Consider the following 27,974-nt stretch of genomic DNA (forward strand, 5'->3'; position numbering starts at 1 on the left):
GGGGAGAGGGTAGGAGAGTAACTCTGTAACTCCTTATAGGGTGGAAGGGGCCTCCCTTTCTGTTTAAGCTATCTGTGTTCTGGGGCAGATTTATCACTTCTATCTACTGCTGTGCCTGTGGTATTGCTTTGTCAGCCATTCAGCTTCATTATCAAACTAGATCTTGGCGTGGGAGAGACAGGAAGTTGCCTAAGCCACTGGTCTCCTCTGTTAGTGTGGAGGAGACATTTCCACATTGGTTTTCTCATTGGATATTATGACACGCCCATGAAGTAGTAAGTAGGCCAGTTATTATTTTCTCCTTTTGACAGATGAGGAAACCACTCCACAGAGGTTAAGTCACTCTCAGGGTCACAGAGTTATTAGGAGGACTAATTTTAACTCACATTTCCCTGTCAATCCAGACTTCTTTCTCATAGCCTCTCAGGGTATGTCGTAAATCAACAGTTGTCAAAGTGTGAGAACTTGTTGGAGAGGCAAATTCTCAGTCCTCGTCCAAGACTGGCAGAATCATAAACTCTGGGAGTGGGGCCTTGAAGTTTGTGTTTGAACAGTCGCTCCAGGTGATTTGATGCACTCTAAAGTTCAGAGTCAGAGTTATTTATATATATAAAACGCAGAAGTTAATCTAGAAGATTCTTGAGAACTATCGGGACATGTTAAACATTGGTTTACAATCTGAGAAGTCACACAAGCTATACTGTGAATTCTAATGAATGTTCAAAGTACAACATTCCACCTTGAACATATAGCCGTGATTTATCAGTCAGGAATGTACGTATGACACAGCCCATTGGCAAGGGTCATCGTGGACTGTAAGTATAGTATTAGCAGCAATTCTAGCTCCAGTTTCTGTTCTCTGAGGTAATGTAAAACTGATTTCATTGTGTTTTGAGTTGAGAAAATTGGTATGCTAAATATGCTATCTGTTTTATGTATGTTTGTTTTTGACATTTCATTTAAAAATGCATGTAAACTCTGTACAACTTTAAAATAGTTTTCAAATATTTTTCTGTTCACTTAAAAACTATCAAGAGACTCTAGCCCACCCCCTGCAAATAATACCACCAACAAGCACTTCCAGTATCACCAGTTAAGGACCCTTATGGAGATGGTACCCAACATAGAATCCACGATTACAGCCTTTGAAAAATACCCCTGAGGGAAAAGAAGTAATTTATTTATTGTCACTGTTATTGTTATTTTGCCTATCCTGCCATCTGGTAGTGGTTATTTCTTTTCTAACGCTTAGTAAATTCAGAAAGAGTTCACACTGGAGTATCATTATTATCCTGCCCATTATTATAGTGAATGGTAACTTGATACAGAAACTTATGACATCCTTCCTGTTGTAGAGGAAAGGTCTGCCTTTGTTCATGAAGAGGGTCTTCTGTAAACTCATTTTGTTAGGTGTTGCAGTTTATTTTACCCAAATGTAGAGGAGGTTTCCGGGGATCTAGTAGATTTTTCACCATGTCTTTAAACACCGAGACACATTGCCCTCTGTACACTCTCTTACATAGGGCTCGAATGTTCTGGGCCATTTTTGTGACGAGTACCATACCTCCTAAGAATGTAGACAGACTATAGCCACATTTTGCCTTTTTTTAGGAAGCGCATCTTTTTGATTTTGATGTATTGACATCATCAGCAGCATAGTTTATGTGTGTGTGAACGTCTGCATACAGAGGCATACACAAACACACACTTTAAAGAAAGGGAAAGTGGCTAGTTCAGGGTATATTTTTCTCACTGTTTTCTCTGGAATGGTGCATATGGATGAACTAGATTGCTTTCTTTAAAGGTGAAATAATTTAAATAAGTTGTTCGGCTTATTCTGTAGAGGTTGTCTAATCCAGTCTTGTCAGAGTTGAGCATTTATAAGAATCACCTAGGAAGACATGTTAAAAATGCTAACCCCGCCCCCAAAGAATCTGATTTAATACTTCTAGGATGGGGCCGAGGAATCTGTATTTTAAATATAAATTACTTAAGTGCTTCTGTTACAGGTGGTCCATGTTCTACGTTTTGAAAAACGTTGGGCTGTAAAGTGTTTTCAAAGATAGATGTACTCGAGCTTGACTTAATAGTTTCTTCTATTTTTAATGACTCGATCATGTAACTTTTCCAAGTAACTGGTTTTGTATTCTGTTGTAATCTGTTTAGCTTCACGGCTTATAACGTAAAAGGCTCTGTCGTCTTTAAGATATTACATCTGAGCAAGCCAGATAGTTTTGAAAAGTTCTAAGTCATTAGTTACAAAAAGCAGCATGAAGTTTTTCTTTGTGTTGTTAAAAATATCAGTCTTCCTTCTAAACTGTAACAGCAGTCAATTACACTTTTACTCTGTCAGACACTATCACGACGTAAAAGAAATTCTCCCGAAGTAGAATTTTAGGAACAAATAAGGGCCTACTAAGTGAAAATGCCATTTTTGCTAAATATCTCATTAATGGTAAAAAGAAAACAAGTCTCCTGGGAATAATTGATTTTGCTGCTATCTGAGAAGTTAATCACTATTATATATTCTGTCACAGTTAAATATGAATTAATTGCATAGTTCTTAATAGGTTTTAACTATAAGGTTGCTAATATGTTCCATTTTATATATATAATTAATTTTATGTGCAAAACAAATGTAAATTAGAATTCAAGAGGCATATTTTGTGGGACATATTTTCCTGTTTTTCTAAGTGCCTAGTCCTGTATGTACGACGGTCTTAAAATTAAGAATGTTAGAAGATGATATGCATTAAAAATCAAAGATTTCAGGCTTTCTCTCCAGGTTAGTGAGGATGATTTTGTGAGCAGGAATTCTGGGAATGGCTAGAAGACTTTGTCAATTTAGTGTGGAAAAACTAATTCAAATTCTGCTTTTAGGGATTACAACATGGATTTTTTGACTTTGAAACATTTGATGTGGATGAATATGAACATTATGAGGTTTGTACATTTTAATTGTTTGCAAGATATAATTTCGTGTTGATTACCCCCCCAACACTCAGGAATTGCAAATTGAATGGGTGCTAAATAAAAGCATTCTGGAGTTTTCTATAGGTGTCAGTTTTCTCCTTTTAACTTTGGTTATTACCTTTGAACCAGGAGTCACCAAAATTTTAGCTTGGTAAAATCCCATATCTGTATATATTCTTTTATCAAACCTTGATTCACAATTACTTTGCGTCTTTAGCTTATGATAAAAAATAATTTTAAAGTATAATTTGGTAGAAAAATTATAAATTATCTTTATTTTAAAATTCAAATTTCATTTAAAACAAAACTAGATTTGTGCCTTGTAATATTTTTGACTGCGTAAATTTTATTTTGAAATATGGCTGAATTTACTTATTTCTAAGAGTTGGCTGATTTTTTTGCCTATGGCACCATCACAAAGCTTTCACATAATGTCTTGCCTGCTCAGTGTTGTAGATTTTAGGCAAAGGCTGTCCAAGCTAGGTCACTTTATAAGGAGACATTGAAGAATAGCACTTTCTGAGTAGAAGGAGGAATCTAGGAATTAACTTTTCCTGAAAGATGAGAAGCCTGTAGACCATGAGTAGCCTCAAGGTTCTAAGAAAGTGGGCTCATCTGTTGGGGTTCTCCAGAGGAGTTAGAAAATTTATCACTATCCTTAGCTGGACAAGGGCAGCCCTCACATTTTGGGCTCTAGTTCAGGACATGTCTATTTGGGTATCCTGCTTACATGTTAGACTTAACATATCTGAAAAGAAACTGATCATCTTTCGCCCAAACATGGGCTTCTGCATTGTTCATCAGTATTAATGGCATCACCATCCTACCGTTCACCCAGACTCAAGACCAGAAACATTTCTTTGTCTCCCTAATCTAACAAGTATTTGAATTCCTGTTGCCAATGTCCCAGGATGTGTTTCCTCCCTCCTTCCCTTTGTGTTCTCCCTGGCTCAGGTCTCACATCCTCTCTCGTGGACTATTATAACCACTGTCTAAGGGAGCCCTCACCCTTCTCCTCTTGGTCTTTTACCCACTTGCCTGAGAGATCTTAAAACAGAGCTCTTATCTTGGCTTGTCTTGGCCCCAAACTGGCTGTTGCTCCCATTCCTCTCCTGCAGAAGTAAAGGGAAACTCCCCTGTCCCGGCACTCTTAGCATGGATGCTCTCCAGCTCACCTAGCTGCCTCATCTTGTTTCCTCAGTCATCCCTGCTGAGCTGTGTACTTACTGTTTCTTGAATGTCTCTGTGCCCTGGCTGAGCTTCCTTTCTTTTAGGCGCCCATCTTCTTTAACCTTTCCTCTCCTCTATTTGACCAGTGTCAAATCCTACACTGGTCAGCTCTCACTCTCTAGAGTATTCTTTCTCCCTCAATTTCACGTGTTAGAATTTGTACTTTCCATTTTTCTTATCTTACATCATAGCTATTGGTATACAAGCTTTATTTTCCTTATAAGATTGCAGATTCCTTGTGGATGGGACATGACTAAATGGAAAAATACATACCAAGTTCTCAGATAGAAAGGTTTAACATTATAAAACTGCCTCTTCTCCAAAATTAATAAATTGGGTGAAATTTGTTAAAGACCTCGAATTTTTTTTTAACCATAAAAACATTGTTATCGTGGCATCTTTAGTAGTGCCAAAAAAAGAAAAAGTACAACCCCCTAAAAAATTCCCAAAAAGCTAGAGACGAAGAGGCTATGTACTTGTAAGGGGGAAGGCTGAATAACCTGTAGTACCTTAGAATGTTATGTCGTCATTTAGAAAAATGAATTTGAGCTATATCACTTGTCTTGGAGTGATTTCTATAATACGTTGTTGAGAAGAAAAGATATAGCGGAGTGCTTATAATATAATCCCCCCTTTTTAATAAAACAAACAATAACAAGATCCACCTCCACCCCATATACATATATGTATATCTGTATTATATGACCAGAAGTGATTTCCTGTGAAGCTAATGAAGCTTAAACTTTAGAGACCCTCAATCGCATGGGCACCTTTTAAAGTCCTATACCTAATTTTGTGTTTGTAATTTTGTATTCTTAAAGTGGGCCTCCAAAGTAGATGTTTCAGGCACCCCCCAAAACCTGGATTTCTGCCCCATGTATATGAGCATGGAGAAAATTATGTGGCAGAACACTAAAGCCGTTTCAGTTAAAGGAGATAGTGGGGTTGGGGTTAGAGAGGGAGAGGAAGGAACAAATACCACAATACAGAGAAAAGACTAGTTGACATTTTACTTATCCCCTCCCTTTTTAAAAAAATTTTAATGGTGATGTTGAGAGTTAGTTGAAAAAGCTATTGAGAAACCTGAAACGGACAATGCAATTTCATTCTTGCAAACCAACCAACCAAACAAAAATCTGCTAAGAATGTGGTCATACCTTCACCTGAATCAACCACCACCGTCACCACCACTCAGGTAATGGGAGGGGAGGAGGCAGTTGGCGAACATTTGGAAAGTTTTCTGTCAAATTACTTTCTTTTTGAGAATGACATGTCCACTTTATCAAAAAGCCTAGAAAATAGAAAATCACAAGTAGAAGTGTGATTGGCGGGTAGTAAGCATTTCATAAATGTTGCTTAATGAATAAGTGGCTAAATAAAGGAACTCTCTTCCTGACAATCTGTGGGCCCAGTCATTTTTGTCATAACTTCTGTCTCTGTTCCCTCACCTGCTTTATGAGTCTGGACATTTGGAGAACTTGTGGAAGAGCTAAATTTACATGTTTCGTTAGCTCCAACAAAGTCAGTATTCCCAGGAAGACATAGTTTTCAAAGTAAAATTTTATCATTGACAGCATATTATGAGAATGTAAGTCGTAGATGATTGGGGGATGTTCAAGGTGAAGCTTTTGAAAGGCACGTCTTGACTAAACTACATTTAATATATAATACGGCGGCTCAAGAAAAAGCCTAAATTAATGGCACTGCATCTCTCTGTGACATTAAAAGGGGGAGGCTTATGATAAGAATGTCATTTATAAATGCTATTAATGACAGGGGCAGCAGAACATGGGAAGTACTTGTTTTATAAAGTCTGCAGATAAACCTCTGCTCATTGTGCAAAAGGTTATCTCCATCTTCTTCCTGTAATTCATGGGTCTAGAGCAGCACTGTCCAATAGAAATATAGTGAGAATCGTGTATGTTTATATATTTTAAACATTCTAGTAGCCACATTTAAAAAAAGCAAAAAGAAATGATGAAATGAATTTTAATTATATATTTTATTTAATGCAATATCATTTCAACATGTAATCAATATAAAAATTATTAATGAGGTATTTTACCTTTTTATTTTTGAACTAAGCCTGCAAGACCCAGCGTGTAGTTGACACTGCAGCACATCTCAGTTTGGACTGGCCACGTTTCAAGTGCCCAGTAGCCCCATGTAGCTAGAGTGCAAATTCTGCAAGGACAGCCTTGACAGAGAACTATCATAGTCCCTCAGTATGGCATGAAGCCTAGATAAGCAGAACAGGGTCTGCCTGCTTTCTGAGGCGATTTAATTGTTCACTTAAGCGTTGATTTCAAGGCCCTGTCATATTTAGAAGGCTTGGGATAAGTATCTCAGGCTCTTGCTTTATTTTTGTGTAACTTACAAATGGCCCATTGTATTAAGTATTGATAAACAAAAGTATCTTCTAAAATGTGGCCTCTCAGGTCCTTTGCCAAGCTGTTGTGGAGTTGTGGCTTCCTCACATTTGCACTGATCAAACAGACATCATTCTGGCACTATGCGATGACGGTCTGATGAAGAAATTGTGCAGGATGGTGGTCCAAAAGCTTCTCCTAGGAATCAGTGTCAAACATTCATACTTTCCCAGCAGGTTTCTTATGGTATTCTCAAAGATCTAAGAGCGCGGCCACTCCTTTGATATCTAGCCATGGATCAGTTCACTTGAAAAATAGAAACAGGCTTTTTGCCCCAGGGAAAAACAATGGAGATGAAAAAGCTTGAGTATTCTATCAAGTGATGCACTTGCAGGTATGTGAGGACCTGTAGCCTCACATACCTCTATAGAGTTAATGCTCATGTAGGTTAATATTCTGCTTTTAAGACTCAGAAAGTAGCACCCATAGAAAGAGTCTGCCTTCAGTCAACTTCTCTTCTTTTTGAGTGAACTATCCTTACCAAATAAGACCTTGTCTGAACACCACCTATCGTTAATGACGCTGCTCTTAAGTAGTCATTATTCATCAAAGAGAATTTGAAGTTGTATTTTTAGTTTATTTGGTTTTCCCTAAGGGGCTTTCCACTGTTTACTAGTAGGCTTGCCATTTTTGATCATGCCCCTATGCTGGCCATACACAGATGAACTCGCAGAACAACAGAGAGCAAGAGTTATCCAGTAGCAGTACCCTGTTCCTGCTTAGGGGGAGGGAAAAGAGAGAGAAATGCAAAAAAACAGAGCTTCAGTGGCATCCTTTGGGGGTGCCTCATCGCTGTGGCTTACATTTATTCCCCATCCAGAATGTGGCCCATGCAATTTCAAAGCGCTGCCTTAAATATCCTTTAGGGGATTAGATGGAGCTTAAAGTTCATGGAGAGCCCACTTCAAAAATGAAAAAATTGTTTTGACTTCTTTCTTTGAGCTATTTTCTATCTGCCATGATCTTTTCCTCACCATAAAATTCCTTTTTTGAGAAAAAAATGCATTCTGTGAAGTAGTTTTGTCAGTATGAGGATATTTCCCAGAATATCAAGCTATTATTGACTTGACCCTGTGCTTTTATATGCTGACAAACCCCAGCCACTTCTTTGCCATTGGTTACTCGATGGAAGTGGTTAGAGCTGTGCTTGGCTGCTGCAGGCCTGATGACAGACAAACTGGTTACTGCCTCCTTGAGAGTGGAGTCACTGCACAGGGCTTCCTTTTGTTTCTCTTGTCATGGCACACGTGGAGAATGATAATATTTGCTCAGCACCCTGTGATCATAGCTCACAGCTGTTGGCGACTGGGCTGGGGACTCTGGCTGCTCCAGTCCCTGCCCAGGCAACTCCATTCTGTTAGACTGGTTGGGAAGCTTTGTTCTACAGAAATAATGGTGTACAGATAAACTTTTGTTATATGAGAGTCAAGAAGCCGCATTACAGTCTTAATGGCTTCAATTTGATAACTTTTCAATTCGTTTATTGAACGTTTATTATGTGCTTTCTATTTGCTCAGTGTATTTGCTAGGAATAGTATTTTTTTTTAGGAGGATGCCTGTAATTTCATCTCTTCATGTGTGGGATTAGAGCCTTTTTTCTTGTCGCCTGCTATCATAGACTCCGTATATTCTTGTGTAGAAGTTATGTTTGACTTTTGCCACAAGCCCCGAAATTCATGTTTAACAAATTAGTTCTCTACACAGAATTTCTCATTGATCTGGGACAGGCTGAGTGTGGGAAATTTGGCTCCTGAGATAGTCTAGCAATTCTTAAGTCATTATTATTGCTATCTTCACAAAGGATATTCTTTGTGGAAAAGAGCATTGCTCTTCTAAAAGATGATTTCACATTATCTTAGCCACGTTACAATGCGGCCCGTCTGAGAACTGTTTATTAGAAAGTGTTGGTTGATTCTGGATGCCTAGGATTGGGTCTTTCTGGAATCTTGGGCCTCTTCCATCAAGTCTTCATATTACTGTCAGTGTATGTTTCAGAAGTTGTCTGATTGTATCACTCTCCTGCTGCTTTAAGTCCTTCATGGACTCCACGCTGACTGAAAGTGGGGAAGAATTGCAAACCCCTTAATGCGGCGCAGAAGGCCCTTCTTGACTGAGCTCTTCCTTCCTCTCCACGCTTATCTCTTTCCCCTCCTCCTCATACCCAAGTCTATGCAGCTTCCCAGATAGCAGAGCTTCTTCATGCTTTTGTGCCTTTGGGCATACTCTTGGCCCTCCTCCTGTCTGTGATCCCTTCTCACCTGCCCTGTCATATTTATGTGGCTGACTGCTAAGTCATTCTCAGCTCTGTGGGAGCTCTTCTCACACAGTGTTGCTTGAAACTCTATTTACACATCTGTGTCTTCTCTGTGCTTTGGGTCCTTGAGGACAGGAACTGTGTCTTATTCATCTTTGGATGAATAAGTAATCCAGCAGCATAGTATACTCATAGTGGACTGTCATTAATTGCTTGTAGAATGAAAGAACTAAGGAATAAATAAGTGAATACTAAAAACAGGAGTAGAGCACATTTCAAGATATTTTATATAATTTATTAAATGTAACTACTTTTCAATGGAAAGTGATCAAGACGTCTTAATTAAGAATCCACTCTGGGAGTCAGCCCAGTGGCATAGTGGTTAAGTTTGCACGCTCTGCTTCGGCAGCCCAGGGTTTGTGGGTTCAGATTGCAGGTGCAGACCTACACACTGCTCAACAAACCATACAGTGGTGGTGTCCCACACATAAAATAGAGGAGGATTGGCACAGATATTAACTCAGGGACAGTCTTCCTTAAGCAAAAAGAGGAGGATTGGCAACAGATGTTAGCTCAAGGTCAATCTTCCTCACCAAAAATAAATAAATAAATAGATAAAATCCATTCTGATTTTGCAGTAACACTCCAGGGAAAAATTTACTGACTGTAATAGACAACTTCTTGTAATGATATTTCTGTCTTTCATCACCAACCAATCTATGCTGCAAGAGTGAGTTTTTGAATTATTTGCAACACAGGTTGCTAGATATTGTAACCTTGGATCAGGGCTTGCATGTAATGTCAGTTTAGTTTAATATTTGAACGGAGACTGTCTCCAGGTTGACTGTGTCATCCTTCATTACAGTTAGTAAGTAAATTGTCAAACTGGCCAGGTGGTGTAGACTCCCGAGGTTGCCCTTTTGCATGTACCTTGAGAGTTAATAATGTTTGTTAGGTCTCCCAGCTCTTGATGTGTCACCCCAGGTCAGCAGCAGGAGTCATTGTTGTTGAAGACGTAAGGTATGATGTTTTGAGGCTTTGCTTTGGATTAGTATTTGTACAGGAAACTAAAATGTAATCTGGACATTGCTTGATCTGCTGTCTTTGCTTGTTCATGGATTATAGAACTGGAAAAATGTGAATTTCTGCCACTGTAATTGTGAATTCCTGCCATAGGACTGGGGTCAGGCGAGTTCCAGAATGGAGGTATATGGGTATGTCCTCACCACCTGGAGGAACTATGGAGGTGTGCCTGCCAAGGTGATTTGACTACTCAAAGAACTATTAGAAGCATTTCCCTGGAGCCATCCCGTGGTGTTGATTGCACCACTCAAAGGTCACCAGTTTAAGGAAGCAAAGTTGCTTCCCAGACACTGCAGCTGCTAGAGTGGAGGGACCCAGTGCTTCCACATTAGCTAATGCGGGTGTGGTTCAAAGATCATGTTGGTTAAATCTATAAAATGTTTTGAGGTCTACCTTATCCTGAGAAATTTCTCATGGTCTTTTTCTTCCTCTTTAATTATTGTTTGGTCTCTGTTCCTTTTTTTTTTTTACCTCCAAATGTCTTAAGAGAGCAGTCTTGAGTCTGTTTTTACTCAGCCAGTCATCTGATGATGGCCTGGCCTCTACCTTTGTGACTCTACTGAAATTGGTCCTGCTAACACAAGAGTTCGCACCAGCAAATAGTTGTGCGTGGTCTTGTTCCTACTGGATTTACTCAGTGGCCATTCTCTAATTCTGAAAACTCACTTTCCTCCCCTAACTTCTAAGGTTCTGTCTCCTGCATTTCTCCTCCTTCCATCTCTGGTCATCTTTCTCAGTCCCCTTATAAGTCCTTTCTCTTCCTTTTCCCACCTGAAATGCTGCTGCTCTCCAGGGCCTTATGATTTCTCGTTATGCACGCTCTCTGTGAGTGAGAGCACCTGTTTCCAAGTTTCAGTAACCACCTAGTCCCGATAGCCTCAGATCTTCATGTCTTGAGCACTGGAATGGCACTCTGCAACTGGCAGATGCATTCCCTGGTCTGGGCTGTTGGAGCAGTACCCTGGATGTTTTTTCCCACCAGCATCTCCCCACCCCCACTGTTGCTAGTGGAGGTGAAGCGATCATCCACATGGGTCACTCCTCTTTCCCTCCGCCACACTGTCTCTCTCAAAAGCAAATCTAAATTAATAATCTAGAGTTGGATTATTATTTAAGCCATGTGGCATGGTAACAATTTAAACCAAATAACTCAAATATTTTCTTTGCTTTAAGCTCATAAAGTGCCAATCACTACAGCATGTTTGCATTTATATAATACAATTATTCTGTCAACTCTATTTTATTGTTTTAGAAGTTAGGAAAATATAAACAAGGCACTTTTCTAATGAATCAAAAAGAACTTTGTAGTTCTGTCTTTTTGATTTTTACAATAGTCTTCATGCCACCATTAAACCTCTTGTATACTTCTGTTGTAGCACTTATCAAGGCTGAATGCAACTTTTCCTTTAATGGGTGTCTTAGTTTGGGCTGCTATGACAAAAATACCATAGACTGTGTGCTTAAACAACAAACAGTTATTTCTCACAGTTCTGGAGGCTTGATCAAGATCAAGTTGCCAGCAGATTTGGTGTCTGGTGATGGCCATTTTCCTGGTTCATAGATGGCCATATTCTCCTTGTGTCTTCACGTGGTGAAAGGAGCAAGGGAACTCTCTGGGGTCTCTCTTATAAGGACACTAATCCCATTCGTGAGGGCTCTATCCTCATGACCTAATCACCTCCTGAAGGCCCCACCTCCAAATACCATCACATTGGGGATTAGGTTTCAACATATGAATTTTGGGGAACACAAACATTCAGACCATAGCAATGGGTAAAATGGAGATGATAATAGCACCTGCATTCATAGGGTTCCTGTAGGGATTAAATGAGTTGCATGTAATAGAGTAGTTCGTAGCACAGAGTCAGTGATTTGCTGCTATTATTATTACAGTTGTTTGTCACTCCCACTTGCTTTCAGACTCCTTTAGAGCACAGAGGGAAGGCTTTTTAATTTTTTTTGTATGACACCGAGTTATAATCCTCGATGTATAATAAAGGCTCAGCACATGGTTCAATGAGTATTGAATTGTGCTTAAAACCTGTTTAGCCATGTTATAGAAAACGTATGTTGATAAAGGGAATAATCCTGTAACTGTCAACTTCAAGGTCTATCTTTTCTATCTTACTGTCTGTTTATTACAATGGTAATAAGGCCAAACGTTTTTCAGTGTTTGGTCTGAAAAATATGTTTGTAACCATTACAACAGAGGTATGCCTTACTGGCACAGATGTATTTCTTAGAAGTTATAAAAATTTATGTTTTCAAGTCAATTATATTTTATTTTAAAACTGTTAATTACTTTGTAAGCAACTGTGATTTTTTTTTTTTAAGATTTTATTTTTTCCTTTTCTCCCCAACGCCCCCCGGTACATAGTTGTGTATTCTTCGTTGTGGGTTCTTCTAGTTGTGGCATGTGGGACGCTGCCTCAGCATGGTCTGACGAGCAGTGCCATGTCCGCGCCCAGGATTCGAACCAACGAAACACTGGGCCGCCTGCAGCGGAGCGCGCGAACTTAACCACTCGGCCACGGGGCCAGCCCCTTTTCAATTATACTTTAAATGCACCAGGACAGTTAGCTATTCCAAAGAAATCTGGTAAATCTTTTGTAGACTGAAGAATCCTGGTAAAGTGAATAGTAACACCTAAATGTGTCAGTTTCAGGAATTCAGATTTTTATTTTGGGGTTTTCATAGAGTGAGGAACATCTGAAGTTTGTCTACATAGTACGTGGTAGGTAGTAGGCTTTAGATTGGAAGAGGTGAAATACCTTCTTATCTTATCCTTGCTTAGATGTTTGTTTATAAAATGTGGTAGGCTTGGGAAAGTACCTCAAGTTCCCGTCTGATCTAGATTCTTTGAACTCTGTGTGTGTGTGTGTGTGTGTGTGTGCATTTAATTAGAAAAACAAATTTTTCATCTTAAATATTCTATTATTGATAAATATTGACATTCTTATAAAACACTATGATATTAATTTTGGAAGCTTACCAAAGTAAGCTTATATTAGTCGGTTAAAAGCTATGACTTTACTAACTTCTTTTCGGATTTGAATCAAAGTCCTAAATCTTTTTGTTTACTCCATCAACCTTATCTAAGCTACTGAATATGGATGAATAATATCTAATGTTTATCTTTTTGGGTGGGCAGATTTGCAAACATTCTTTTTGTCTGTGAGTGAATGTGTCCTAGAGAGTCCACTGCCTGTCTCCATGTCATTGATGATGAAAGGTTACTGTTTAACCCAATGCATGTCTATCATCCGAATAAACAGGCATAAGACAATTTATTTGTTTAGGCCTCCTTAGTGGTCAAAGATACAGAAATAGTGAACACAGAAACCTGTTTTCTTCGACTGTTCACAAAGAATTGGTTTTAGCCTTTTGATGGTTAGAGCATGCTTTTATATTTGAATTTTAAATAATGTTTTAAGCTTAATAATTACTTAAGAGGGATTTTGGACTGTTAATTTGAGACTGCTTTATTTAACCAAGAAAATGTTTAATTATCATAAAGAGTTTAGATTCTATATTCATATTGTTATAAATAATTATGCTTGAGATTTAATTTGGCGTGTGTGCTCATAACACTCATAGTATCTCTAAGATTTTATTTAGGGCATTGTGGAGATATCATGTTTATTACAATTAGATTAATGCAATTCAGACATTTATAGGGTGTCATGTAAAGTTTCATTTATAACCTTTTATAACTGGTAAGAAACATCTGCATTTTAAACATGAAAATTGTACAGCTAAGTTTTGATTATCGTGGACCTGATAATGTGTAGTATAAGTAATTAAAGTGGAGGCTCCGGTTTTCCTTTATGACATTACTCCAGTTTATTTAACGAGTACTTGCTGAGCTCTCACACCAGAGCGCGGACTCTGTATTTGACTCAGATTGCTACCATTGAGGTCTGTGCCACGTAGCAGAAGAGAGAGCCTTATTGTGTGCACAGCCTTAGCCCAGGAAAGAGAACTGCCTTCCTTCCCTGCCTGGGAACTATCCATGCAGAGCTATGAGAGCCCTGAGGGGGGACTTGGAGACTTGAGCTGTGCCTGGTGGTGGGGATGGGGGTGGGCTAAAGATGGCTTACATGAAGAGGTGAAACATATATTTTGTGATGTATTGTACAAATGTCTCCCAATTACCTGCAAGATCTCAGGTACCCTCAGCCCTGCCCCAGTGTTCCATGGGTTCACGGAGACTTGGGGAAGGGAAGGAGATGGAGGAGGTGATGGAGCAGTGGGAGGATGCTCAGCCCCTTCCCTGGTCTTCAAGCCTTTCTGAGGATTTCTTAGAGTGTGTAGACGAGGCCGACAATTGGTAATCCGTCAGCCTGCAGGTGTGTTTTATTTGATTTCATAGTATTTAAAAACTTAATTTAAAACAGTCAACATTTCACATATAGAAAGATTTCACATGAAAATCCAATTGAAAGATCGGCCACAATCAGTCTGCTTTCCTGCAAGGTGACTGACTGGCCGGAGCTGAAGAGTACCTGCTTTTATTTATGTCTCTGCCTGATCTTGTCACTCTTTGGGTTTGCAGCCCCTGCGGTAGAACGTGGCTGTCTCTGGTTTGTGGTCTACCTGGAGGGTTTGCTGAGCCTCTGTCCCTCACTCCTGCCTCCTTCCATTTCCCAGTCTAAAAATCAGCATTGACAACAGATATCAATCTATAAAAACACAAAAACACCTGGAAGTGTGTTCATCACGACCCTGATATTTATAGATTTTTTTCTTTGTTTAAAGTATGTTTACCATGTTCGTGGAAAGTGCTTATATTTTCCATTTTCTATTTCCCTTTATTTTTTGCTGGGACAAAAAGCAATGTTTATTTTCATTTCATTTCATTGCAGAGTAGCCAAGAGACAAAATTATTTTAAGCTAAGTCCCTCCACTTTAAATAAAGTTTTCTAAACTTTTCATATAGCCTAGATAAAAATTTTTCTGAAGCAGATTGAATTCATAAATATTATTTTGAGAATCAGATGCGTATTTTTATTTTAAGCTATATTACTTTGCCTTCATGTATGTCCAGTTAGTCTAATACGAATAGAGTAAAAAGCAGTTTTATTTGTAAGGGTTTTGTAAATTGTATAAGAATTATAAAATATTTTTCTTTTCTTTTCTCACAAAATTCTTCCAGCGAGTTGAAAATGGTGACTTCAACTGGATTGTTCCAGGAAAATTTTTAGCATTTAGTGGACCACATCCAAAAAGCAAAATTGAAAATGGTAGGTTTTTCTTTATTTTACCATCCAAAAATTTATTTCAGTTCATTTTCTTTAATTTCTTTATTTCCTCAGATAATCCTTTCTTTTGGTAATATTTGCCAAAGAATATTTATTCCTAATTTTAAAAATTGAACAGTAGTAATGAGTGTGTTAAATATTTTAGTTTAGTAGGTAGAGCTATAATCACTTTTAAAACTAGCAAATTTTTAGGTTGCCCTAAATAGGATGCTCACTTTACTTGACCCAATTATCAAAGAAAAATCTGAGAAAGAAACTGGTCCATCAATAAGCAGATTGCTGAATCCTATCATTGGTTCTCACATGTGTTTGGTGGTAGAGTGCTACACATCAAGGTCTTTGGGGAACACTATGTTGCGTAATGACGATAATGACAATAGCTGTCTTTTATTGAGTAGTAACCAGGTGCTAGTTACTAGCTAATCACAGCGTTATCTCATTTAATGCATACATGACTCTGTGAGGTGTAGGTACTATTCTCTCCCTTTTACTGAGGGTTATGAAGAGGGAATTTGCCCAAGCTTCCTAAACATTGCCACTGCACTGATACTGAGTTCCATCATGACAACTTGGAACAGTTTTCTAGCTGACAGTGATTAAATTATGTATTTGCAGTATATGGATAGCCATGGGCATACATAATCAGGAAAAATAAATAAAAGCAAAACAAAAAATAATTCTCTTGAATGAAACGTGATCAGCTATATGAGTTCTCCCATTCGTATTTATTTTCTACTTTATTATTTTTTTCCATTTGGTAACACTCCCTAGAAGATAAGTAATGATAGGTACCAAGGGTTTAAGAATAATTTATGAGAGAAGTTCTTAAAATTGAAAACTATTACCCATGAACATATAGCTTCTTTTTTTGTTCTTATCTGCTTGCAGAGCTGAAACACTAGTACCCTGAGGGAACGTAACTTGAAACCCCTAGTCTAGATTTATTCTTCTTTCATCATCATCATCATCATAAGTATTTATTCTAAAGTCTAGTTTCATTGTATATTGTTACTCATGCATTTAGATTTGATAATTTGTTTGAGTTTCCGCAGATGTGCTTATCATTTCCCCAACTATTACGTATGGACCAGGGAACTCTGCTGGAGTCATGGTTTCCTCTGTGGATGGGCAATCCAGGTCTAGAGAGTTAAGCTGACAAATAGAAAGCCTCTATACTGAAGCCAGAATTAGATCTTCTCATTCACAAATTTGCTGATGAATCTCTTTTGCTCCAGACATTGATAATTAACCTCTGTCATGTTGGGTTGTTGGGAACAACACGTTGAGTGCCTCAGGAAGCTGCCTTCTGACAGTTGGTCTTTGAAGACAGGATTGATTAAATCCAGCTTTGGCCTTCTGTGCAAAATGATCTGACTCAGAAAATCTTAGTAGGTGTATGGTTGTAGTAGTGCCTTTGTTGTTGGGTGTTCATCTGGCAACATTGAAAGATTTTTGCCATTTGGGAGTCATGTGTTTTATGAAATTTTCTGGAAGAGGAGATGAGAGATATAATTAAAAAATCATTTAAAATATTTTTATAGAGGTAATACATGATTTTTTTAAGAAAAGAAAATGCAGACAAACTATTGAAAGAGCATAAAAATGACCTATAATTCTACCCAAGTTTTCTGGGTTTATATTTGGTGATGGGATTATTGGGGATTTTAATTTTCTCCCATCTGCTTCTCTGTATTTTTTACTTGCACATATTTTTTTTTCTCTCTCAATGAATACACACACATTTATAAAAAAAATTTTTATAGGCATGGGATCATTACATAATTATTATCTTATAGCAGCTTTTTTGACTTAACATATCACAGACTTCTTTCCGTGGCAGTAAGTGTGGAGCTGCATTATAAATTTCCATGGCACATTGCATACTATTCAATGACTGTGCCATAATTTTCCCAATTAATTAATTTTTTGAATGAGATCTAAGTTGTTTACAGGTTTTCATTTTATAAAAACTGTTATTGTTGGCCTACATGTTTATACATCCTTTTTGCAGCTCCAGTTTCTTCTCTAAATTCCTGGAAGTAGAATCACTAGATAAAAGGATATGAATATTTTGTGTGATAGTTCTTAATTATCAAAAATCTTAAAAAATTCTTTTTGGTCCCATAATGCAATATAGAGAAATAATTAGAGCTGCCATTTGCTTATATGCCAGGAATGGTGCTAAATAGACACACATCATCTATTCACTGATCAGAACTGCCCTCTGGGGTAGGTGACAGCGAGATGGAGGGTTAGAGGAGTTGGTTTACATGCCCAGGTTCACACAGCCGGAATGTGGCAGCGTGTGGATTCAAACACAGGTCTCTGATTCCAAATTCTGTGTTCTTTTTTATTTTATTACATGTTAGGGGAAGTACATGTTCAAGAAGAAAATTCAAGCAATGTAGATAAAAAGTCACCTGTAATTATATAATCTAGAAATAACTGCTATTAAGTTAAGCACCCTGACAGTGCTGCTTACCTAATATTTATCTGTTTTTATGATGTCTAGAACAATTTCATTTAAGGCTGTCATTAGTGAAATAGTGATGTTTTACCGGAATCACCATTTTAAGATCTGATATTCACTAGAAGGTCCATCATATTTTTCTGTAAAGGGCTTTAACTTTGTAAATCTTTTTTGAACTTAGAAAAATAATTTTGTGGGGCCAGCCTGGTGGTATGGTTGTTAAGTTCACATGCTCCTCTTGGGCAGCTTGGGGTTCACCAGTTTGGATGCTGGGCGTGGACCTACACACTGCTCATCAAGCCATGCTGTGACGGCATCCCACATAGAAGAACTAGAATGACCTATGACTGGGATATACAACTGTGTACTGGGGCTTTGGGGAGAAAAAAAAAAGAGGAAGATTGGCAACAAATATTGGCTCAGAGCCAATCTTCCTCACCCCAAAAAATGGTAATAATAATAATTTTGTGATGGAATTAGTAAACTTGATCCAATTACAGTGAAATCTTGGCATATATATGTGTATATATACATATTTATTTATTTACTGAGGAAGATTTGCCCTGAGCTAACATCTGCTGCTAGTCTTCCTCTATTTTGTATGTGGGATGCTGCCACAGCATGGCTGACAAGTGGTGTAGGTCCATGCCTGGGATCCAAACCTGGGCCACCAAAGCAGAGCATGTGGAACTTTAACCACCAGGCCACAGGGCTGGCCTCTCTCTATTTTTTTTGAATTGGGAAAGCCTGTGTTTCCTGAGGAGGCTGAAAGTCATTTTGGGGGTTAGTAGAAAAGGTAGATTTTCAAGGAATTAACACTCAAATAGCTGTTGCCAGGATGTAGCAAAAAGAGGGGCTAAAATCTTGATGTCGGGGCAGAATGCATTATAAGAGTCTTAAGTGTGTGTTTGTGTCAACAAAGCAGCTAGGAGTTTCTTTCAGCCACCCTGGCTCACATTGTTTTAACAGTGGGGAAGAGACGACCCCTACTTTCTTTTGATTAAACAAGTTTGAATTGATAATAATATAGCAGTAGAATGGAACATATTTTAGATTTCAAAATTTCCAAAAGAACCCCCAAAACTCTCAGGTGGCAATGTCCTTCTCATCTCTGTTTAAAAAAAAAAAGAAAGAGGCTTGCCGAGTGGCTAAGTTCGCATGCTTCGCTTTGGCGGCCCAGGGTTTTGCTGGTTCGTATCCTGGGCGTGGACATGGCACCCCTCATCAGGCCATGCTGAGGCGGCGTCCCACATGCCACAACTAGAAGGACCCACAACTAGAATATACAACTATGTACTGGTGGCTTTGGGGGAAGAAGAAGAAAAAAGAAGATTGGCAACAGTTGTTAGCTCAGGTGCCAATCTTAGAAAAAAAATAAAAATAAATAAAAATAAAAATTAAGAAAAAGCACAGAGAAAGACAGCTTGAGCCAGGGAATCCCAGCAATCTGAAGCGTCAGCCTGCTCATCTGGTGAGAGAAGCGAGGTGTGAAGAGCCTGGCCGGTTGAAGCCTGGCTCTGCCACTTACTGGCCGTGTGAGCTCTCAACTTCTCTGAGCATCAGTTTCCTTCTATATCAAACGAGGGAGATAGGATAAACATTGCAGGCACCTAGTGAGGATCGGAGATATTAGATGAAGGGCCTTGCACAGTGTCGGGCACATAATAGGTGTTTATTAGATAGCAGATATTCTGATTACATTTTTATCATTAATGAGCCTAGTAAATATATTTTATTGTCTTCTACATTTGCCTGCCTATTTTGCAGTTTTTACTTTTAATAATGACTTGGTGGACTATTCATTTGACCCTGCTACCCTTCAGTTTCCTAACTTTAAATGAGGGGCTGGGAAGAGATGAATTTTAAAATCTCTCTTAGTTCTGAAATTCCATTTCTGCTTTTGCTCGGTGCCAGGGCTCTGCCTGTGCTTTACTGATGCTAGGGCACCCTCTAGCGGCCAGATGGAGTAAGGGTCGATGAGTGCTCCGCCTTGCACATTGCTAAAACCAGTCGCCCATCAAAAGCATCCGAATGCACTGATAACACCCACAGACAGTTGTTCAGAGGTCAAAGAATATTGTCATGTTTGTTGGTTATGACTCATTTGAAACAATTTGGAAGATTTTTAAGAAACCTGCTCACCAGCTCTAGAAAGTGCAGCACCTAATGTCATATAATTTTCCCTTATTTGGAAACCCAACAAATAGAATCAAGTTGGATCTTACCCGAAATCAGCCCCAGTACAGGCCCTGGAATCCGGCCACCAGGGTTCTGATGCTGCCCCGTCTCTTGCCAGCTGTGTGTGCAAGGGCCAGTTCACTTTCCAGCCATCAGTCATGGAGTAATTGCAAGGTGTAATCAGTTGATACACACGAAGCACTCAGTTTACTTCCTGACTTTATAGTAAACCCTCAATAAATGTGAGGTGCAATTGTTATCATGATTGTAGTTATTTCAATGTCCTATTGCCGTGTTTGGTAACTGTCCAGCATTCTTTTCTCAAAAAGCGTACAGAGTTGCTTTTAATAGTCGGTTTAGGTGTGTTATCTATAATGCCATTTACTCCTGATGGAAATCCATATGTGAATAGAGAATTTCTTAAATGCTCGGTGGAGGAGGGGAAGGGATAGACACCAAACCAAGCATTAGCCCACTGGCTGACAGGTCCATCGTGGAGGTGCCAGGAATGCTGGGAACCCAGGAGCAGAAGCGCTTGTCAGCCTGACACATGAAGGGAAGGCTTCCCATATGTTCCTGAGCGCTCTCCTTCCCTTTCTCTACATGATAGGAAAGCTCTTGTTTCCTTATGCCAACTGCAGTTCTTTTTCCCTTTAGGCTGGGAAATACTTTGAGCACATAAACGAACTGAGGAAACAGATTTAATTTTTCCAGGGTGAAAAACATCTGTTTTCTCTAAATGTGTGTGTATAAGTCAGTGTTTCTACACAGAGGATTGTAAATAAGCTCTGTATTACCTGTTTGCTCAAAAGCAGCACGGTCTGTGAACACCATGCATCTGGGCTGCAGATTGGTTAGGCCTGCCTTCCCCTGCTGCCTCCATCCGTTGTGTAACCCTGGCCAAGTGTACCAGGTAGGGCTTTTGGTTGCAGGCAGCAGAACCAATTCTGGTAAATTAAACCAAAAAGAAGAAGGCATCTATTGGAATTATGTTGGGTAGCTCACAGCCTGCAGAGGAAGGCTGGAGAATGAGGCTTAGAAAATGAACAGGATCCAGGGGAGATAAGGCATCGGCAGGGTCCAGGCAGAAATGGAAACCACGCTATTTCAAACAGAGGGAATGTAACACAAGGGATTTGTTAAAGAGAGTCCTAAAAAGTAAAAGAACTAGAATATTGTGGAGGAAACAGCTACTGCCTTTAAGGCTGGGGGGCCAGAAGGGAAAAAGTGGGGTTCCCAGAACCTAGGAGCTCTGAAGGGCATGCCACACAGCTGGTGTTTGCACTTGGGGGCTGAGGAGTGGAGACTGCGAGCCTGGGCTGCAGGCTGGTGCTGAGAGTGCCAGGCTAAGCTGGGAGCTCTGGCTGCTCCCCTCTTCTGCTGCTGAAGCTCATGCTGGCCCCCAGACAGAAGTGCCTTCTCCCTCCTCTGGCCTCCAGTCGCCCTTCAGTGCCTCCCATTTTTAGAACTGACAGGAAGCCAGCTGGAAAGGCAGTCTGGGAAATGTAATATGCAGACCCCAACCCTAGTATCACTGAGCAGGGCATAGGAGAATGGTCTTGCTGCTGAGAGAAAATAGGAAATGACCAGCATACACAGGGTTCGAGGCCACAGGAAATACGGCCGAGGGCATAGTGCAGAAACAGCTGCTCCCCACGCCTGGAGCCCACCATCATGGATGAGCTCTCAGTGAGATCGTATTGTCTGAAATGCCGGGAGCCCGTAAACCCAGAATGGGTACAGCTGCGATGATCAGTGTGCTGGGAAATTAGCCCCCTTAGCCCCTGGGGCTGCTGGACAAGGCCTATAGTGGCCAAAGCCCCCAGTGTCACCTTGGTTGATTGGCCAAGTCTAGGTCATGTGTCTGTAACCCAGCTGACACCGTAGCTCCTAGGAATACTCACGTGATGCTGAATGCACTCAAAATAGAAGGGGCGTTAGAGGCTGACCACCCGTTCTCCTCAAAAAAGAAAATCTACCACAAAATGACGCAACCTCTTTTAGTTTCTTAATCCGTTAAGTGGGGTTAACTGTTCTTAACAGGCTGTTTTGATAATTAAAAGAAATGGTAGGCAATTGTGACGTGTACATGGCACGTGTCTCGTAATCAGTCTCTTTTGTGGGGGATTGCATTTTACCTTAAAGCTATACTTCTGACCCAAAAGCCTTCACTGTAGTTGAAAAGCATTTGTCAAGTGGAATAAAAAGCACAAAGAATCATTGCAGGCCTCCTGTGCACATTTGAGGGCTTCCAGAATGCCTCCGTGTTGGCTCGAGAGGAGTGCTTCAGGATTTGAATTCCAGAGGCTGAGGTTTTGAACTTTCATGAGGGATTCCTGGTAGAGAAGGTCCCCCTCCTCCAGTGTCTTTTACACTTCTTCAGACGGCTGCTTTCAGGAATGTCCTGCCACCTCTTGCTCTCTCCTGAAATGCCTTTTCCTCCTAAGCACAGTTGAGATGGATAAACTTCCTCGAGAAGGTTTTCGTGTCCCCCTGGCTGGGGAAGAGGACACGTGTGCCTTTTGCTGACAGCTCCTTCTTTCCTACAGGCTACCCTCTTCACGCCCCTGAAGCCTACTTTCCTTATTTCAAAAAGAATAACGTGACTGCCATCGTGAGGTTGAACAAAAAGATTTACGAGGCGAAGCGCTTCACAGACGCTGGCTTCGAGCACTACGACCTCTTCTTCATAGACGGCAGCACCCCCAGCGACAACATCGTGCGAAGGTTCCTGAACATCTGTGAGAACACGGAAGGGGCGATCGCGGTTCACTGCAAAGGTGCGTGTGAGGCTGCGGGGGGCACTGTGTTTCTGCAAGTGAGTGAGCCAAAAACCAGCAAGTCGTGTAAAATGAAACCAGCGTCTTAGGAAAAAAATGAGGTTGGTTTCTTTCAGAAAACTGGAACACAAGCCTGTTTAGATCACCGCTTCCTAAAGAAAGATTGCTTGGATGTGGATAGTCGGTGGTGGTGTGGCTTCCTGGACAGGTAGTGTTTCTGGCCTGACCTTAGCAAGTTCATGCCCACCAGTACCAGGGACCACGATGGGGCCACAATTGTTAAGAAGCAGGGGTTGTTGGTTACCCTTTCTCTTTTTCTTCCAGAATTGCCCATCTCTTTTCCGTCCTCTTCTGGAAAAACCCATCTGATCGTGAATGTCCTCATTTTATGATCCGGCTCTCCGGACCCCCATTTCACCCTCTGCTCCTCCCTTCCCCTACTAGTCTTCTGCACCATGGCACAGTGTGTCTTCCCTGCCCATTGCCAGGGGACAGGTCATTCATTGTCTGGCTTACTTGCTGCAGACATGTTACTGCTTCTTTGAAGGAACTGAAAGACTTCGTTATAAAAGTGAATCTCTGGTCTCCAGGGGTGGGTACTTTGGGATAGGGATCGTTCAGATGATAGGAGGCATAAGGTTGCCTGATGTAGCAACTGAAAATATAGGACACCCAGTTAAATTTGAATTTTAGATAAACTATGAATACTTTCTTCATATGTCTCAAATATAGCACAGAACATTCATTCTGTATTTTATCTGGCAACCTTGTGTCAGCTACTCAGAAAGTATGAAATAACATTTGCTCTAAGCCTAGTCGTTAGACTCTGAGGAGGCTCAAATTCCATGTTAGATTTCCCAGCACGGTGGAAGCTCTTTCACTGGGTCTTTGGTTTCAGTGAGGAGAAGAGAAATCCCTTTGACCACCCCTGGGGATGAGCCTCTAGTTCCTCACAAGCAGCTCTTCTTCATGCCACTGGGGGGTGCTGTTCTTATGGTTTTGGGTCTGAGAAACGGTTTCTGTCGAGTTTTGTGCTAATTGTCTAGTAGGTGTTGGGGATTGTACCATTCTTTTCATGTGCCTAGTGCTGCTGAAACTGACTTATTCACACAAACGTGGCTTTGGTTCTGACAGAAATTAAAATACCATTTTGTAGGCCCTTGTTTCTATGTTTAAGATTCGAGTAGGTGGAGGTACTTTGCTGAACATGTGAGTAATAACGGGAAGCTGCGTTTTTCCAGAGACCCAGAGACATGGAGATGAGCTGCACGTGGCCCCGATTTAGATGATGGCTCCTATGTTGGGCTTCATCCACGGTGACATAGACTCCACCTTCCCCTTCCCTGTTTCTTAGCAGGATGGGGCCCTGGCTTGCAGGATTTCCTGCCTTTGGGATGGGGTGGTGGGTCTGTTAGGAAGGTGTCTTTTGTTCCCTCATTGTAACTGCCGCTTTCAGTTCTGTTCAGGTCACAGTGGGGTGTGGTGCATGTGCACCCTAACTTTGCCTTTCCATCCCATTTTGTTCGATTGTCCAGGCCTAACAAAAGCCTGCGTTTCGTGTATTTCAAATATCATGGAACTTGAGAATTGGTGGGACGATGGCAGCTACCAACGTTTAGTGGGAGATATTCACATGGTCTCTTTCAAAGTTTTGGTGTCATAAAAATCAGTGTTTTTCCTGTGATTAATTCGGCCTTGTTTCCTTGTCAATTAGTTTTAAGATTAAGAAGTCTTATAGTTTATCTGTGTGTCATGTCTTAGATTGACAAATTCAAGGGAGAAGAAACTCAAAGCTTTCATTAAAACTCAGCATCTCTCTTAATTAGCATTCTTCACCTAACAAACATTGTGAAAATAAAACTCTGTGGTGTTAAACATTCTTGTTACAGGTATTCTCTGTGTTACATCCATGACCTGTGAATGTTGATACTTTAAGAAATATATATAGCAGAGGTTTTTACATTTTTTAAATTTAAAATCAGAACCTTTAATATTGAGGTCGGTTCTTGTATAGGAAGGTCACATTTACATGTGGTGACATCTTTTTGAGAGTGTTATTTCATTTGCTTCCACTTGTATACACATGTAGGGTTCTTTTATAAGGATTACACTTTTGATTTAATTACAGCTGGATTGCTTTTAATAGCGTACTTATCTACTATAGGCCTGTTAATTATTTTGACATCTGCCCTAATTAAGTCAGCTTAATTTTCTGGGGAGTCAACCAGCAGTGAGCATTTTAATTGAACTACAAGGAGGAGGGAGAGAGGATTTCATCTTATGTCAAGTGAACTTTGGTAGCTGCTGGAAAGAGAGTGAATATGTCGTCTCAACATAAAGAGAGTTGTATATATAGAGACAAACTAGAAACTAGTTTGCCAGGAACACGTGAAATCTTGGAATTCAGTATCTGCAGTTTGCCTTCTGGTTGATAAAAGGAATGGCTATGAATTCTTGAAATTTTCCAGCACAAATAGTAATTTAAAAGATGGCAACATTGTGACGTCCTGGAATGTGATTGTTGATGTTCTATGGGGATTTCAGAAAATGCCTGGAACTGTGAGGCAATCGGCGTTTAACTTAGTATAAATAGAATACTTTTCAATGTCTTCTCTTGCTGTACCAGGGAGCCCTTTAATTATGAATGCTTTAAAAAATTTGTTAAAGTTTTTATAGAAACTTAGTGAAATGTTCCTATTCTGTTGAATTGTGGTAAGAGCTCCTAACTATTGAGTGCTAAGTAGTTTCTTTTTATAGATCTAAATTATAGACTCTTTTTAAAAGGGAGAAGCAACTTTAGTTTCAGAGAAATTTGAAAATTTTCTGCACCACCTTTTTTTGATCGTGAGTGTGTGTGACCAGGAGCTTAACTGAGGGACCCAGACAGCCCCTGGAACAGAGAGGGGAGCAGAGAGAGAGCGATAGTGTTGTCTCCACAGAGCCCGTCTTCTCTCCAGAGACCCAAGTTGGTGACTCGAGGGAGGGACCCTGGAAACCAGCTGGGCCCTGGCTCCTGCTGCAGGCTGTCCAGCTGTGTTTTATCAATGTGATTACCTGTGGTCTCGTCAGAGGTCTGGGGAGGTAACAACTTTGCAGAAACAGAAAGTATTCGCCCCGGACGGAAACAGAAAAGCAAATCGATTTTAACTCTTATGTTAAAGGAAAAACCCCACTGAGAGCATAATTAAACTTCCCTCTTTTCTAAAGAATGCTGATGCTTGATCTGGGGCAAAAGGGACTTGAGACGAAAACAGCCCCTCCCCCCAACACAGACCTTGTCTAATAAAACAGTGTAAATAGAATTTTTAAAAAGGGAGGGTGAATGGGAAGGGAATGCCTGGCCTCTATAAACAGGTGCTTGATTGTAATTTCATTTGCATTTTTCAAAGGTATTCCTCAATCCCAGGTGATATTGCCCCCAAGGTGAAAAAACTGCTTTTTGGGGGTAAAAAACATTGTTTTTTGGTGTAAAGCACAGATTTACATACAGTACATAAACAGATATGCAGTATATCTGTGGCAGTAAGATCTCATGGGGGATGATTAAGGGAAAAAAAGTCTAAAGAGGCTCTTGGAGGAGGCGGTAATGAAAAAAAGGTTGAGAAACACTGATTTAGAGACAGCTCTTTCACATTTTGATGTTCATGAAACTAGGATGGACCTTAAAATTGATAGCTTGTCATGGTTTAATTTTTTCTTCCTTAGTGAAACTTATTGGTGTATGACACCATTAGACGACTTGATGCCGTCTTAGATTTGCTGACGTACTGTGTGTTTCAAAGCACCGAGCAGGTTAGAGATGATTCTCTGTATCATTTCACTAAGGAAAGCTGACAGAAGGACCCCTCCTTTGCGGGGAAGATTCTTAAACATATGAAAAATAAAACCATCAACTTTCCCCTATTTTTTTCTACCTAAATGTTTTCCCAGATGAAATTGACATTGTACTAGTTTTCCAGGCCAAAAGTATCAGTCATCTTAACTTTCCCTGTGACCCAATCAAAGCGTCTTTCTAATTCAGCTCTCCCTTTTTATTACCGCTGTCCACCCCTCCTCTCCTGCCCAGCCTTCCAGCTCCTCTCTCTGGCTCCTGGCTCGGCCTTTTCCAATCCAGAGGTATGCTGCTCCCAGATCCATCTGCTTTTATCATCTCGCTTTCTTGCCCCCCAAATATATCGTGCTTTTTTTTTGCCCTTTCCATTGGTTAAAGGGAAAATAACAGATTTTATATGATAGCAGTTGTATGTTTATTAGCTGTTGATAATATCATGAATTCTGTAATACTTTTTAAATGAGTTGAATTTTGTTGCTCGAAGCATCATCTACATACATTTGAGGAGTTATAACACATATATGCAGGCGCTGTGACTTAGTCAGCGCTCAGAGCACCGTGTGTCTGGAACTGGGGACTCCCGATAATGCGTTAGCAGTCCTCATTGTCTTTGGCCCACGATTGGTAACCTGCTTCTCCTAAGTACAGGCTCCTCCACTTGACTCAGAGGCGCTCTTTAATCTGGCCCCTCCCCACCCTTATTTTCCTTATTTTCCACTCGACACACACTGACGCATTCCCCAGACCAGCCAGGTTTTCATTCATTAGACCCTTTGCCCAAAATGTTTTGTGACTTTCCTATTCTTTAGTCTGCTACGAAGTCCTTGTCATCCATGACACATTCTTGGAAGACACCAGCAGCTCACAGAGTCCCTCCTCCTTTCTCTGGGAGCCCAGTTTCAGTTTAAATTTCTTTGCTTATTGTTTCTTGGTTAATATTCTTGTGTCTACAACCACTGTGATAACTCATTGTGGTCAAACATATCCTTGCTTATATCTTTCTCTTGTGAGCGGAGCCCTGTCTTGCATATCTTGTAGGCAATGAATAAACATTTGACTAGCTAAATCTAGTGTTTAACACTAGAGACAGCCCTGATGGCCTAGTGGTTAAAGTTTGGCATTCTCACCCCTCTGGCAGCCCAGGTTCGGTTCCCGGTTGTGGAACCACACCATCCATCTCAGAAGCCATGCTGTGGGGGCGGCTCACATATGAGAACTAGAAGGACTTACAACTATGATATACAACCATGCACTGGGGCTTTGGGAGGAAAAAAGAAGAAGAAAAAAGAGGAAGATGGCAACAGATGTTAGCTCAGAGCAAATCTTTCCCTACAAAAAAAAAAAAAAAGACAGAGCCTCTTTGTCTTTCTATAAGAAAAGTGTATACGATGGGAACAGATTTTAAGTAGTAGAAAAATAACTCAGCACAGTGCCTTGCTCACGGGTGGTACTTAAAAGTTTATAGTACTGAATTTACTTTCAAG

At 40.1% G+C, this 27,974-nt stretch overlaps 1 protein-coding gene across 20 annotated transcripts in view; it reads left to right on the forward strand.

The window, feature by feature from the left end:
- The window catches only part of CDC14A (cell division cycle 14A), a 158,729-nt gene that overhangs the window by 75,687 nt on the left and 55,068 nt on the right, over positions 1-27,974 (forward strand). For 13 of the 20 annotated variants that reach the window (XR_011494866.1, XM_014851496.3, XM_070486924.1 and 10 more), the window contains 3 exons: positions 2,881-2,943; positions 15,125-15,212; positions 22,428-22,658. Coding sequence is in view for 17 of the 20 variants with exons in the window: in XM_014851496.3 (XP_014706982.1) it covers positions 2,881-2,943; positions 15,125-15,212; positions 22,428-22,658 (382 nt within the window). In the remaining 3 variants the exon portion in view is untranslated. The remainder of the gene's footprint in view (positions 1-2,880; positions 2,944-15,124; positions 15,213-22,427; positions 22,659-27,974) is intronic. The other 7 variants (XM_070486923.1, XM_070486925.1, XM_070486918.1 and 4 more) reach the window with 2 other exon arrangements.

This window comes from Equus asinus, chromosome 16 (assembly GCF_041296235.1).
Source record: "Equus asinus isolate D_3611 breed Donkey chromosome 16, EquAss-T2T_v2, whole genome shotgun sequence".
NCBI classification, from domain to species: Eukaryota; Metazoa; Chordata; class Mammalia; order Perissodactyla; family Equidae; genus Equus; species Equus asinus.